General features: G+C 46.0%; 1 protein-coding gene across 5 annotated transcripts in view; it reads left to right on the forward strand.

Moving 5' to 3' along the window:
• The window catches only part of STAG3 (stromal antigen 3), a 29,507-nt gene that overhangs the window by 11,908 nt on the left and 2,462 nt on the right, over positions 1–15,137 (forward strand). For 3 of the 5 annotated variants that reach the window (XM_010837885.1, XM_010837886.1, XM_010837888.1), the window contains 22 exons: positions 2,724–2,797; positions 3,724–3,847; positions 4,338–4,436; positions 4,644–4,723; positions 5,042–5,149; positions 5,396–5,510; positions 5,663–5,768; positions 5,951–6,054; positions 6,293–6,385; positions 6,495–6,584; positions 6,841–7,041; positions 7,163–7,233; positions 7,326–7,413; positions 7,872–7,952; positions 8,023–8,130; positions 8,275–8,443; positions 8,552–8,688; positions 9,616–9,717; positions 10,235–10,383; positions 10,628–10,756; positions 10,856–11,013; positions 14,918–15,092. In XM_010837885.1, coding sequence (XP_010836187.1) covers positions 2,724–2,797; positions 3,724–3,847; positions 4,338–4,436; positions 4,644–4,723; positions 5,042–5,149; positions 5,396–5,510; positions 5,663–5,768; positions 5,951–6,054; positions 6,293–6,385; positions 6,495–6,584; positions 6,841–7,041; positions 7,163–7,233; positions 7,326–7,413; positions 7,872–7,952; positions 8,023–8,130; positions 8,275–8,443; positions 8,552–8,688; positions 9,616–9,717; positions 10,235–10,383; positions 10,628–10,756; positions 10,856–11,013; positions 14,918–15,092 — 2,561 coding nt within the window. The remainder of the gene's footprint in view (positions 1–2,723; positions 2,798–3,723; positions 3,848–4,337; positions 4,437–4,643; positions 4,724–5,041; positions 5,150–5,395; positions 5,511–5,662; positions 5,769–5,950; positions 6,055–6,292; positions 6,386–6,494; positions 6,585–6,840; positions 7,042–7,162; positions 7,234–7,325; positions 7,414–7,871; positions 7,953–8,022; positions 8,131–8,274; positions 8,444–8,551; positions 8,689–9,615; positions 9,718–10,234; positions 10,384–10,627; positions 10,757–10,855; positions 11,014–14,917; positions 15,093–15,137) is intronic. The other 2 variants (XM_010837884.1, XM_010837887.1) reach the window with 1 other exon arrangement.

Consider the following 15,137-nt stretch of genomic DNA (forward strand, 5'->3'; position numbering starts at 1 on the left):
ATACCATCGTGATTATCTTGGTTGTGAAGATCTTTTTTGTACAGTTCTTTTGTGTATTCTTGCAACCTCTTAATATCTTCTGCTTCTGTTAGGTCCATACCATTTTTGTCCTTTATCGAGCCCATCTTTGCATGAAATGTCCCCTTGGTATCTCTGATTTTCTTGAAGAGATCTCTGATGCTGCTGCTGCTGCTGCTGCTGCTAAGTCGCTTCAGTCATGTCCGACTCTGTGCGACCCCATAGACGGCAGCCCACCAGGCTCCCCCGTCCCTGGGATTCTCCAGGCAAGAACACTGGAGTGGGTTGCCATTTTCTTCTCTAGTGCATGAAAGTGAAAAGTGAAAGTGAAGTCGCTCAGTTGTGTCTGACTCTTTGCGACCCCATGGACTGCAGCCCACCAGGCTCCTCTGTCCATGGGATTTTCCAGGCAAGAGTACTGGAGTGGGGTGCCATTGCCTTCTCCAGAAGAGATCTCTAGTCTTTCCCATTTTGTTGTTTTCCTCTATTTCTTTGCATTGATCGCTGAGGAAAGCTTTCTTATTTCTTCTTGCTATTCTTTGGAACTCTGCATTCAGATGCTTATATCTTTCCTTTTCCCCTTTGCTTTTTGGTTCTCTTCTTTTCACAGCTATTTGTAAGGCCTCCCCAGACAGCCATTTTGCTTTTTTGCATTTCTTTTCCATGGAAATGGTCTTGATCCCTGTCTCCTGTACAGTATTACAAACCTCTGTCCATAGTTCATCAGGCACTCTGTCTATCAGATATAGTCCCTTAAATCTATTTCTCACTTCCACTGTATAATCATAAGGGATTTTATTTAGGTCATACCTGAATGGTCTAGTGGTTTTCCCTACTTTTTTCAATTTAAGTCTGAATTTGGCAGTAAGGAGTTCATGATCTGAGCCATAGTCAGCTCCCGGTCTTGTTTTTGCTGACTATATAGAGCTTCTCCATCTTAGGCTGCAAAGAATATAATCAATCTGATTTCGGTGTTGACCATCTGGTGATGTCCATGTAGTCTTCTCTTGTGTTGTTGGAAGAGGGTGTTTGCTATGACCAGTGTGTTCTCTTGGCAAAACTCTTGTCTTTGCCCTGCTTCATTCCGTATTCCAAGGCCAAATTTGCCTGTTACTCCAGGTGTTTCTTGACTTTCTACTTTTGCATTCCAGTCCCCTATAATGAAAAGGACATCTTTTTTGGGTGTTAGTTCTAAAAGGTTTGTAGGTCTTCATAGAACTATTCAGCTTCAGCTGCTTCAGCGTTACTGGTTGGGGCATAGACTTGGATTACTGTAATATTGAATGGTTTGCCTTGGAAATGAACAGAGATCATTCTGTCATTTTTGAGATTGCATCCAAGTACTGCATTTTGGACTCTTGTTGACCATGATGGCCACTCCATTTCTAAGGGATTCCTGCCCAGAGTAGTACATATAATGGTCATCTGAGTTAAATTCACCCATTCCAGTCCATTTTAGATCGCTGATTCCTAGAATGTCGACATTCACGCTTGCCATCTCCTCCTGTTTGATCACTTCCAATTTGCCTTGATTCATGCACCTAACATTCCAGGTTCCTATGCAGTATTGCTCTTTACAGCATTGGACCTTGCTTCTATCACCAGTCACATCCATAGCTGGGTATTGTTTTTGCTTTGGCTCCATCCCTTCATTGTTTCTGGAGTTATTTCTCCACTGATCTCCAGTAGCATTGGGCACCTACCGACCTGGGGAGTTCCTCTTTCAGTATCCTATCATTTTGCCTTTTCATACTGTTCATGGGGTTCTCAAGGCAAGAATACTGAAGTGGTTTGCCATTACCTTCTCCAGTGGACCACATTCTGTCAGAGGATGAGATGGCTGGATGGCATCACCGACTCGATGGATGTGAGTTTGAGTGAACTCCGGGAGTTGGTGATGGACAGGGAGGCCTGGCATCCTGCAATTCATGGGGTTGCAAAGAGTCAGACACGACTGAGCGACTGAACTGAATCTAATTGCTTCCTTCTCTTTTTTTGTTCAATTTCTTTTATCAAACAAATTGCATTTATTTAAAAAATTTCCCCAGTTGATGTTCGTAAAAAACTTGTATAACTACCAGCTAGGACCTCTGAATAGCCAAAGATGGTCAAAATAACAAGACACAGAAGGGATATTTTTTCAAAACAAATCTCAGAAGCATTAGTTGACTATACAGCTTCTTTTAGAATTAGAAGGTTTAACCTTTTTCTATTCTGATAACTTATAGGCTTCATTTTCTTTTTCTCTGCTTTAGACTGATTAGCTTAATTACTTTCATTTGCCAACTCCAGCTTTCTCATCAGCTTTGTATTTTAGAGGTATCTTACTGACTGCCTAACTTCACCGGGCTATCCAGTATCACATGTGGATGAGTAGGTGGTATTCTTTTCTAAGGTATCTAATCCATACCCTCAAAGGAAAGAGGGAGAGTGGCTTGTAGCTTTCATACCTTATTTATAGATGTGTATTTTTCACATGGAGAAAAAAGTGATTTGGGGACATAGAAGTATTGTGAACATGTGGGAAATAAAGCCACATGACCTGAAAATAAAAAAAGGTTTAAAAGGGAACATAGGATACAGGAGGTTCAGACTGTGCCCTGTAATTAATAGGAAACAGGTGAATGTCATATTTTTCTAATATTTTTGTGGCCTTATACTGCTGGGGGACATGAGAGATTGACCTGTTCCTCCCCATCCTCCAGCTTCAAGAGCATCAAGAGGAGATTGAAGGGATGATGAATGCCCTTTTCAGGGGTGTCTTTGTACATCGGTACAGGTGAGTTACTGGGCTCCTTTCATTGAAGCAGCTGGGTCCTCAGTTACGGAGTCTATAGAAATAACAAGGTCCCCTCCTAACCCTGTTATCTGTAGTCCCACAGCTCAGAAAAAACTCTTTAACAAATGTTCCAAATTGGGTTTAATTTATTCCTGCCTACAGAGGATTGCATAAACTCTTCTGGGAGGGAAGATAAGAGCATCAGGCATTGATGAGTATTATTCTGCTCCAACTTTGCCCAAGACCTCCCCTCCCCCATCTTCATGGGGCTTGAGCCTTGAGAGGACAAGAGGAGAGAGCCAAAAGCAGGGCCTTTCTGAGGGTTTACAGTTCTTCAGGCCTTTCCCCAGCCCACTTCACCCTGCCTTTCACTGTGCTAAAGGCCGGGGAGTTTTATACTGGGTAAATAGCTGGTAGAATTAAGTTAAAGAGTGTCCATGTTTGTGTCTCACTCTTACCTAGATTTCAGCCTCTGCCTTTTCAGAACCCTTCAGCTGATTTAATCTTTTCTTGAAGTGGAATCAACACATACATGTGGATATGTTGTATAACATAGGGAATATAACCGATCGTCTTACGATAAATGAAACATAATCTTTAAGAATTATGAATCACTGTTGTACACCTGAAACTTATGTTGTACATCAGCTGTATCTCAGTTCACCACACACACAGTTTGGCCAATAGTTAAGATTCCAAAATCAGTTTTTAAAAGGGGCATAGAGGATAAGTTTTAATGATTGGTTACAGAAGGGAACTGTTCACTTTTTAATGTATTTTATTTACATTGGGACGAGGAAGTGAAAGGGCTAGTACTTGATGTTTAGTCAAGAAAATAGACTCTTCTGTGACAAACAGATATCTGCTAGGATAGAAAGTCAGTTTGGAGAGAAGGTGAAAAGGGTCAGCTTTCTCTCTGTGCCTAGGGATGTCCTTCCTGAGATCCGTGCTATCTGCATCGAGGAGATTGGGTCTTGGATGCAGAGCTACAGCACCTCTTTCCTCACTGACAGCTACTTAAAATACATTGGCTGGACCCTGCATGATAAGGTGAGAGTTGACTCAGTCCTCTTCCCTGCCCCAGGGTGCTTCAGCTTTTCCTGGTCTTGCCACTTAGGTGTTTCACTAGTGATCAGTGATGAACTCATCAAGGCACTGAACCTCAGAACTCCCCTAGTCCTGGGGAGGGTAAGAGAAGTTAGGGGAGAGAAGGATATATTTAGGGGAGTAAATGCCTTAAAACAGAGTTGAGGGAAGAAAGACTTTGCCTATGAAAAGGCAAGACAGTTACTGATAGGGTGGTGATACAAGTGCTGGGGTGGTAGCCAAAAGATCCTCTTAGCAGGATTGCTTAATTCTGCTGAAAAGGAGAATTTGGGATTTTAAGTGAGAAGACAGTCATTCATTCTTTTTGAGGCATCTCAGAGTCTTCAATATAGAGGATACCCAGGCCCAGGATGAGCAACCTGAGAGGGAAGTATGGAGATCCAGTAGGGGTAAGTAGAGGAGGAGTCATTCATATTTCCATTCTCCTCAGTAGCATCGAGATGTGCGTCTGAAGTGCTTGAAGGCTCTGAAAGGGCTGTATGGCAACCAAGACTTGACTTCGCGCCTAGAGCTCTTTACCAGCCGCTTTAAGGTAGAATCAGGACCGTGCTCCTGTGCTTGGCCCAGTCTGTGGTTCCCATTTCCGCACCTCATTTTCCCACTTGTATTGCTTTTATGTATCTGTGGCTATCCCAGTATCTGCTTCTACACCCCCTCTTTAGGAATCTCTCAGATTCTAAGAGGTTGGTGTTTGGGGATGGATGCAAGGAGGTACTAAGTGATGTTCTCCTTCTTACAGGACCGGATGGTTTCCATGGTCATGGACCGAGAGTATGATGTGGCAGTGGAGGCCGTTAGGTTGCTGATAGTTATACTCAAGTGAGTCCTGGGCAGTGGAGAGACAGGGATCTCAGGGTTATCTTTTCAGTATCAGGCCCTTCCAGAGTCTCTCTCCCTTCACGCATTGTAGGTTGACTCTTGTCTGTACAGGTTGAAAGACCGAGATCATTCCCAAGTTGCAAGAGCTCCGGGGGGAAATTTCCCATCTTCTCTAACTCCATATCCCTCTGTCTCCCAATCTTCTATTTGCAAGTTCTTTGTGAGTTAATCCTTGTTGGCTTTGCCATGTTTCTAACCTTGGTTGTGCCAGAGGACGACATCCACATCCACCTGCTCGTTCTGCTTTTCTCCCGGCAGGAGCATGGACGGGGTGCTGACGGATGCAGACTGCGAGAGCATCTACCCTGTCGTGTACGCCTCTAACAGAGCCCTGGCCTCTGCTGCAGGGGAGTTTCTATACTGGAAGTGAGTGGGGCTCCTTTTGTTTATTTCTTTATAACGCCGTCTTCTCTTGGTTTCTCTCCATCATCTGCTGCTGTTCTAAGCTCCCCTCCCCAACCCATTAGTCTCCCTTGGTGTCTCCTTCCCACCTCAATCCCTGGAGACTTTCCTTAGCTCTGTCTCTTTCTCCTTTAATCCTCTCCCTCCAAGGTAACTTGTACTCCTTCCTTTCTCCTGTGCTGTGCCCTTTCCCTGTGCCCCTTTGACCAGGCTCTTCTACCCTGAGTGTGAGACAAGAGCAGTGGGCGGGAGAGAGCGTCGCCGAAGTCCACGCCCCCAGAGGACTTTCTTCTACCTTCTGCTGTCCTTTTTCGTGGAGAGTGAGGTGACGTATGGAAAGGAGCTGTTGTGCTAAGATGTGCAGGTAGAGAAGGATGGGAGCTGGCTCTACACGCGGTGGAGAAATGATTCATCGGGAGCCACTTCTAGCGTGTTAACATATGGCTTCGGTGACTTAACATCTGCCTCCTCCCACAGCTCCATGACCACGCCGCGTACTTAGTTGACAGCCTGTGGGACTGTGCAGGGCCTCTGCTGAAGGACTGGGAGAGTCTGACAAGCCTGCTGCTGGAGAAGGACCAGAGTATGTGCCAGCTGGTAGCCAGGGAAGGGGCCCTCTCCCCTCCTTGTAGGAAACCAGGAGAGATTTCTCTCCTGACTTGTAGAAGGCATAGGTAATGGGTGATGGGGGTGATGGAGGGGGTTCTTAGGGATCAGGTGTGGATAATCTGTGAATCTGTGTTTTCCATCCGCCTGCCAACCCAGACCTGGGCGATGTACAAGAGAGTACGCTGATAGAAATTCTTGTATCCAGTGTCCGGCAAGCTTCAGAGGGCCACCCACCTGTGGGACGGGTCACAGGGAAGAAGGTACAGCGTGAGGGGTGCGGGGGTGAGGGTTGTTGGCAATGTTAAATCCAGGCAGGTACTGTCTGTCCTTACCCTCAAGTCTTAGGTTAGGGTGCTCCTTCCTCAGCCTCTCGAAGAATTCCATTTCTAGCAAAAGAAATCTGAAGGGAGCTGCTTATCTTCCTAGGAAGATAAGATTATCAGGCAGAGGAATACACATACATACACCTTTCCCCCATCCCCAAATGATTAATTTCAGGGCTTAACCCCAAAAGAACGTAAGATCCAAGCCGATGACAAGGTGAAGCTGACTGAGCACCTCATCCCCCTGCTCCCCCAGCTCCTGGCCAAGGTAGAGGTGCCTCATCGCTCAGCCTCTGGGAAAGAGCGGGTGGAAGGAAGTGGCCTCCAAATTAGCAGTGTGGCAGGTTGTAAGTAGGCTTCCCTCTGAATCACCGCAGTTCTCAGCTGATGCAGAGAAGGTGGCTCCCCTGCTGCAGCTTCTCAACTACTTCGACCTCAACATCTACTGTACCAGGCGCTTGGAGAAAGTGAGGGGAGAGGACGACACATTCCCTCTTGCTTGCTGCTTTTGTCCCAGAGCCAAAGATTCTACTGCCAGTACCTGCTTTTTCTTAAGGACATGGATTCTAGAAAAACCAATAAGCCTTCCTTCTCCTAGGCATCTTATCCTTGAAGTTTAATGTTGTCAATGCTGTTTCTTTCTCCCCGTGTCTAGTCCCCTCAGGAGGAGTTCTCTTCCCCAGCTCCCCCACGACACTGTCTTCTCCCACCTTTCTTTCTCAGCACCTGGAGCTGCTCCTGCAGCAGCTCCAGGAGGTGGTGGTGAAGCACGCGGAGCCTGCGGTGCTTGAGGCAGGTGCTCACGCCCTCTATCTGCTGTGTAATCCTGAGTTCACATTTTTCACCCGCGTGGACTTTGCCCGCAGCCAGCTGGTGGATCTCCTGACCGACCGCTTCCAGCAGGAGCTTGAAGAACTGCTTCAGGTTGGAAGTAGGGCTATGTGACAGGACTCCCCAGACCTGTGTGGGAGAGGCCATGAGATACGGGGGTGTGGATCCTCGAGTTCTCGGGGAAATGCCACATGGACTTCCCTTTCTTCCTCAGTCGTCCTTCCTAGATGAAGATGAGGTGTACAGTCTGGCAGCCACTCTGAAGCGCCTCTCTGCCTTCTACAAGTGAGCAACTCCCTGCTTGCTCCCTCTTCTATTCCTCCCGGTGTCCGTTCCAGTGTAACATTTCCCTCTTCCGCCCCCCACCCCCCACAAAGTGCCCACGACCTAACCCGCTGGGAGCTTCATGAGCCCTGCTACCAACTCCTCCGAAAGGCTGTGGACACAGGAGAAGTTCCTCACCAGGCAAGTAGACAAGTTGGAAATGTGGAAGCAGGAGTCTTAGGGGTCCCGTGTCCCAGGTGGCCGCCTTGCAGGTGGTTCCAGTCCCAGGGGTGTGGAGTGGATGAGAGCTCCAGCGTGCGTGTCGTTCCTTCTGTCCCACTCTCGGAAGTGAATGTACTTTCCCAGCACCTGAAAACAGTCATTCTCTCTGGCTTCTGGGGAGTCAAGGATAATATTGAGGGATTATAGGAGACTTTAAATCAGGAAGAGATGGCATTCCTGCTCAGGGCAGAATTCTCTGAAGACTGTCGAGAATCACTTTTTTCCTCACCAGAAAAGGAAGTAGGTGTCTCCTCATCTCATTCTCTCTCTTCTGGTCTGCTTTTTTCTTCTTTCCTTCATGTGTATCTGCCTGTCTGTGTCTCCCCGCCTGCCCGTTACTCTACTGATCTTTGCTTTTTAACATGTGGTTCTTACAGGTGACCCTGCCAGCCTTGACTCTTGTCTATTTTTCCATTCTTTGGACACTAACCCACATTTCTGGATCAGATGCTTCCCAGGTGAATATGGGCCTGAGGAGGGGGAACAGGAATGGAGTACCAGTGTCTTCCTTCATTCCTTCCCCTGAAGTCGTTGTCTCCACAGAAGCAGCTGTTGGATTTGAAGGGCAGGATGGTAGCCTTCTGCGAACTCTGCCAGAGCTGCCTCTCAGATGTGGATTCTGAGATCCAGGAGCAGGTGAGCGTTCGTCAAGGACGCACATCGTCTGTAGCCCGGCTCCCGTGGTCTGGGGAAACCCATTCTGAGGGGAAATTAGCAATATAATTTCTGTCATGGTCACTTTTCTGTCCTTTTTAAGCATTCTCTTTTTTCCCCCAACAGGCTTTTGTCTTGTTAAGTGATCTGCTTCTCATCTTCAGCCCTCAGATGATTATAGGGGGACGAGAGTTCCTCAGGCCCCTTGTCTTTATTCCTGAAGCCACTCTGCAGTCTGAGCTGGCCAGCTTCCTCATGGACCATGTCTTCATCCAGCCTGGGGAGCTGAGCGGTGGTACCAGGGCTCGGGAAGGGTTTGGGGCTCAGGCCTGCTTTGGGCTTGGAGGGCAGGGGGCCTGAATTGTGATTCTGACACTTCCACTCTGTGCTTGGGGGGAGCCAGGTCATTCCCAGGAGGATCACTTACAGATTGAGCAGCTGCACCAGCGGCGCCGCCTCCTGGCTGGGTTCTGCAAGCTGTTGCTCTATGGGGTGCTGGAGATGGACGCGGCCTCGGATGTTTTCAAGCACTACAGCAAGGTACAGCAGGGCACCAGGCTGAGTATGGCTCTGACTCATGACCTCAGACCCTGTAGCGCTACAGAAAGGGTGGGGGAAATGATAGTACCAAGCTTAAAGGAAAAGTCAGGGGAAGGCCTGTGGTTTGGAATAAAGGGACAAAGAAAAGAGCCTTAGAAAACAATTGTGGAGGAAAAGCTGTTAGGAAGAAATTCATTGGAGGGAAAATGCCTTAATCTTCCTGTCCAGAATTTTTTTTTTTTTTTTTTCTGTGAGCCTAGTCTGTGGAATGGGGTAATGTAAGAAGGGGAATAAAAAGAACAGAAGAGGGTTCAGTCCTTCCAAGGTACCTAGATACCTACCTTGGTCTCCTCAACCCACCATCGTGTTGATTTCTATTTATTGAGTACCTAGTATCCCAGGCACTAAGGGCTCCTCAGTGAACAACAGTCAACTGTTCCTGCTCCTTGGAGCTTCTGTTCTGGGGGAGACAAACAGCGAAGGTTTCAGTGCAGTGGCAGTGTGTTCTGGCAGGTTCCTACTCTTCTCTGAGAAATGGACTCCAGGCAGGGTTTCTTCCCTTCGTTATTTGCCTAAACCGTGATTTCTCTGGGGCTTTGTCTCTGCTGGCCGGAGATGTGGTCTAGTATGAGTTGTTTCATGCGTAGATTCATATTCCCTACCTCAGGTCCTTTTGGAAGGAAAAGGAAAGAAAAAATCTTGATGCCTTCCCTTGGTTGAGCAGAATCATTTTAGGAAGACAGGCCCCTCCCAACTATCTCCCAGGGCTGAGGCATCCTGTCCCAGTGCTTCTTCCTCCCCCTGGACCCAGCCTGTCGCCCAGGGATACCCGCTCACCCAGAAAAGAAAAAAAAGGGAAGAAAAAATCAAAACAGAAACAGTCCCTTTCTGTGGTCAACATCATTTTGTCTACTTCCTTCCCATCAGTTCTACAATGACTATGGTGATATTATCAAGGAAACATTAACAAGAGCAAGGCAGATTGACCGAAGCCACTGTTCCCGAATCCTGCTGCTGAGCCTCAAGCAGGTACCCCTTCTGCCTGGGGGGCCTCAGGCCTTCTGTGTCCCCCACTGCAGCCCACCCCCAGCTGTTCAGAACGTGAGCTCTTTCAGAGCAGGACGTTTCTAACTTATTTTGACTTTTATTTCACGTGACAGTCTCCTTCGTAACTAGTAGATCCATAAAAAGTAATTTATTTTAACCGTCAGGGCAGTTTCTACCCCAATCCCATAGATCTCCTGTGTGAATTAGCACATGGGAGCACCACAATAAAGTGACAGGGAATTCCTAATTTTCTTCTGGCTGTCGTCTCTCAGATCCTTCAGTTACTACAGGCATTTTAATTTATTTTTACAGAGCACAGTGAAGCCTTCTCTGGTGCAAGGCAGTCAGGAATAGGGTCAGTGTCCTCAGAGGAAAGAAAGTAAAAACAGCAGATGGTGTCCCAAGCCCTTTAGAATTTCTAAAGGACAGAGAAAGGAATCCTGTACTTGCTTGTTCTCTCTTGTTCCTCCCTTTCCCGTGTGCCGTGTCTCCTGGACAGTTATACACAGAACTGCTGCAGGAACAAGGGCCCCAGGGCCTGAATGAGCTTCCAGCTTTCATCGAGATGAGGGACCTGGCCAGGAGATTTGCCTTGAGCTTTGGACCCCAGCAGCTACAGAACCGTGACCTTGTGGTCATGCTACACAAGTAAGGAAGTTTTGGTAGAAGGCAAGGTACTTGACTCTTCCAGACTCTGTGTACAGGACCAGCTGGGAGTGAGGTCTCAGGGGGAGGGTCATCAGGTCCAGGAGTAGCGGTCACGTGGGTGAGCGGGTATCCCTGGGCGACAGGCTGGGTCGAGGGGGAGGAAGAAGCACTGGGACAGGATGCCTCAGCCCTGGGAGATAGTTGGGAGGGGCCTGTCTTCCTAAAATGATTCTGCTCAACCAAGGGAAGGCATCAAGTTCTCCTTGTCTGAGCTTCCTCCAGCTGGCTCCTCCAGTCAGCCCCCAAATCTGGCATTCCTGGAGCTCCTCGCGGAGTTCTCCCCCCGACTCTTCCATCAGGACAAGCAGCTGCTGTAAGTTAGGGGTGGGTGGATAAAGACGTGGGTGAGAGAGGAAGGGTCTGGTGAGGGCTGTGACCACTTCAGACAGGCTCCATCCCGCCTCTCTCTCAGACTGTCCTACCTGGAAAAGTGTCTGCAGCGTGTCTCCCAGGCACCTGGTCGTCCCTGGGGTCCAGTCACCACCTACTGCCACTCCCTCAGCCCCGGAGAGAACACGGCCGAGGTCAGCCCTCAGGGCTACCCCCGCTCCAAGAAGAGGCGAGTTGAAGGTAAAGTGCAATGAGTGTGGGTATCGGGGTGCTCAGCGCTACTGCCTTGATAGCCACTGCTTAGGGAAGCAGCATGTGGTCTTTGCCCCTTTCAGAGTCTTGCATTTGGTCAAATAAATATTCATGTAGCCCCTACTATCATTAAGGCTACTCATTTTCTTCCAAGGTTTATCTAGCCAAGTAAAAATAGCCAACTTCTATGAAAAATTAAATAGAAACTAATGATAAAACCAAAGATTGAACTAAAGAATCTGTACATTTATGATGCCTCTTGTTGACATATTATTTTGCAATTTTTAAAAATTTTATACGGTCTTCATGATTTTTATAGTCTTCAGATCATACCTGTCATATTTACATATGTTTTTTCTTTAAAGTGATTTTTAAAAAATATAGTCCCGTTTTGTGATAATACCCCAGAAATCACAAACTTGAGGTGTAAGTTAGTTTTCTGGTGTACATTTTAAAATTCTAGTAGTCATACCCCATTCCCCCAGGTCTAGGTAGTATACTTACCTATTTCTTGTCTCCGGATTTGCTTATTTTAGACATTTTATGTAACTGGAATCATAGTCTGTGGCCTGTGTCTTCTTTTAATGAGCATGTTTTTAGGGCTCATCCATTCTTAGCATCTGTTAGTACCTCATAACTTTTCATGGCTGAATAATCCATTTGTATGGATATGTCATTTTATCCATTCATCAGTTACTTGACATTTAGATTGTTTCAACTTTCTGACTGTTAACACGTGATGCTCCTGTGAACATTCATGTGTAAGTTTTCACATGGGTAGGATTTCACTTCTCTTTAGATATATGTAGGAATGAAATTGCTGGATTGTATGGTGACTATGTGTAACTTTATGAGGAACTACCAAACTAGTTTCCAAAGTGCCTGCATTGTTGTGCAGTTCCTACGGCAGTTGACAAGGGCCCCAGTTTCTCTATACGTTCAAACTTGTTATTGTCTATCTTTTATTTTATCCATCTCTTAGTGACTAAATTGGTATCTCATCTATTATAGCTTAAATTTGTATTTCTTTAAGTACTAATACTGTTGAGCATCTTTGCACATGCTTATTTGCTATTTGTATATCTTCTTTAGAGAAATATCTATTCAAATTCTTTGCTCATTTAAAAATAGGGTTGTCTTTTTATTGTTGAGTTGTCTCTTACCAGATATACAGAAAAAATTTCCTCCCATTTTTTGTTGTCTTTTCATTTTCTTGATGGTGTCCTTGAAATACAAAAGTTCTTAATTTTGATGAAATTCACCTTACCTGTTTTTTTGTTGTTTGTGCTTTTGATGTCATATCTTAAACTTTGCTCATCTAAAGTCACAAAAATCTATTCCTGTGTTTTCTTCTGAGAGTTTTCTAATTTTAGCTAATACATTTAGGTCTGTGATCCATTTTGAGTTAATTTTTGTGTGTCGTGTGAATTATTTTTAAGGTCTTCTGTATGCCACCTAAAGTTATCTTTCATACCACCAGGAAACTCTGCTTTTAACCAGTAAAGTAATACTTGTTAAGGACCTACCATATGCAAGATACTGTATTAGGTGTTTTAGAGGCCATGATAGATTCTCAAGCAGCTTACCATCTAATAGAAAAGAAAGAAAATACATTTATAGAAAATCTGAGCTGTGAAGTCACCAGTAAGTGATAACTTCCCCGGGGTTGGACTGCTACAGAATTCAGAGAAGAAAGGTATCCTTTTATGTTCCGTTGGTCTTATGAAGGCTTTATCAAGAAGATGGTATTTAAGCTAGATCTTGAAAAATGGGTAAGATTTATATAAGCTGAACAGAAGAAGAATAAGTACCATGGACAAGCAGAACAGCACAAGCAAAACAGAGGTCAGTGTTTGCCAAAGCACATGAATACATAGATTGGTTTGCCTAAAACAGAGGGTTTGTAAAGTTAGGATAAAACTGAAAAAATTGGTTCCATTGTTCATACTTACTGAGCTCCTTGCCTTCAGTTGTGCTTGGAATGCAGGAGTGAGCTTTCTTTGGAATAGTGTCAGATAGCGATGTGCTGTGGAAGAGGGTGGGGAAAGTCTTACAAAAAGTGATCAGGGAAAGCCACAGAGAGTATGAATGCAGGGCAAAAACTGGAGAAAGAGGGGGTGCCTGGTGTATATCAGAATAGCAGATGAGGACTTAACCTGGAGGTCCAGTGGTTAAGACTCTGTGCTTTCAATGCAGGGGCTGTGGGTTCAATCCCTGGTCGAAGAACTAAGATCCCACATACAACACAGCCAAAAACTTAAAAAAGGGGCAGCTAAGGGAATAGCAGACAGGCGGGTGCGAGTGGTCCAGAGGCCATGGCAGGGTGTCTCTGGCTTGTTCAAGGAATAGCTAAGAAGGCCAGTATTGCTGAGTGGAGATTGTATAGGATACAGGACCAAAGAGGTTGTCGGGGTCCCAAGCATAAGTCAGAATAAAAACTCTGGCTTCTACTCAGAGTGAAATGGGTAAACACTGAGGGATTTGAGCAGAGGAGTGACAGGATCCGCCTCACATTTTAAGGGGTTCCTGGGTGCTGTGTGTAGAACTGACTGACGGAGAGGCAGGGCTTGAAGGCAAAGAACTGCTGAGGAGGCTGCTATAGGGGCCCAGACAGGCGGGAGCGGGTGAACTGGGGAGAGGCAGATGTGAGAAGTGACCAGACTCGGGACATATTTCCAAGCTGTCACTAATAGGGCCTCATAATAGGAGAGAATGTAAAATATGAGAGAGAGAGGAGTTGCGGATGACTCCATGGGTTTTGGCCTGACAATTGGAAGACTGGAGTTGATAGCAGCTGAGATGGGGAAGTCTGTAAGAAGTGAGACCGGGACTTTGGTATGTTACAGGTGGAGATGCTGGAGACAGGAGTCTGGAGTGCAGGGTGGGGGGAGGGAGAAGCTTGAGATAGATGTTCGAGTTGGTACTTAAAGTCATGAACCTGAAGGGCTAAGAAAGCCACTGAGGATGGAGATGGGGAGAGGTCCTAGGACTGAATCCTTGGACATGACACCAGTTAAATAGGCTGGAAGATTAGGAGTCACCTGGGGGCTCAGGTTTATTCTCTGGGAAGACAAGCTCACAGGTGTGGCTCTTCCCTGTTTAGGGAATGTTCTAATGCTTACACCAGAAGCAGCTCACTCTCCAGTTACTGGTTTCAGAGTGCAAACAAGGCTGTGGGGAGGGAGACAATGGGTGTATGAGTGTTTCCAGTTGATAAATACTAATATCAATTTGACTTATGTTTTAAAATAGCTTTACCTGGGTTTTTTTTTTTTAACATTTTGGCTTCTTTCTCCTTTGTCTTCCTCAATCTCTTATAGACAGTCCTTAATATTTTGAGCCCCAGGTTTTCCTCTTACCCTTCATATTAGAACTATGCTGACATTACAGTCATTTCATTTTTTTTCTGGCTTTTAGAAAACCCAGTCTTTCACTTTTCTGTTTCTCCTTAACTCTCATGCTTCCTGCCTCATTTCAGGCCATTCTAAACTTTTTCTCACTACAGAAACTTTGAATGAATGGAATCTCAGATTTCTCCATTGATTAACTGAGACCTCTCAGTCTCAGCGACTCCAGCCTTCTCTCACATTTGTATATTACGTTTATCTGTGGAATGTATGTCTCTTTCCATCTTGTTTTCTAAGCTATGTATGAATTTCTCCTGGACAAGCCCTTGATACAATTCTATAAACCCTACTTTTTAGTACGTAGGGCTGTGCTCAGTTTTAGTCATGTCGTAATGAGACCATCTAGATTTTCCACTGCCTTTTTTTTTTTTATTGCCTTCTTATTTAACTTTTTGTTACCAAATCCTGACTGAGCAGATCTTGAAAAACTGAAGTGTCTGGTGGTACCTGGTCGCCAGTAAGCATGTGCCTCTGCTGCTTTGCAGGGCCCTCCAGGCAGCACAGAGAAGACGTCTCTGCATCCCAGGAGGAAAGCCTACAGCCGAACAGCATCCCAGCCACACCTATGCTCACCTCCACAGCTGTGAAGAGTGGGCAGCCCCTTGGGGCATCAGAGGAGATGGAAGAAGGCGGCAGCTCAGAACTGGCATTTCCCCAAGGGTGCGTCCCCCGGGGAAACCTGGCTCTGATTTCCCAGTCTGGTGT

The sequence above is a fragment of the Bison bison genome, unplaced genomic scaffold (genome assembly GCF_000754665.1).
Source record: "Bison bison bison isolate TAMUID 2011002044 unplaced genomic scaffold, Bison_UMD1.0 scf7180017864085, whole genome shotgun sequence".
Lineage (NCBI taxonomy): Eukaryota > Metazoa > Chordata > Mammalia > Artiodactyla > Bovidae > Bison > Bison bison.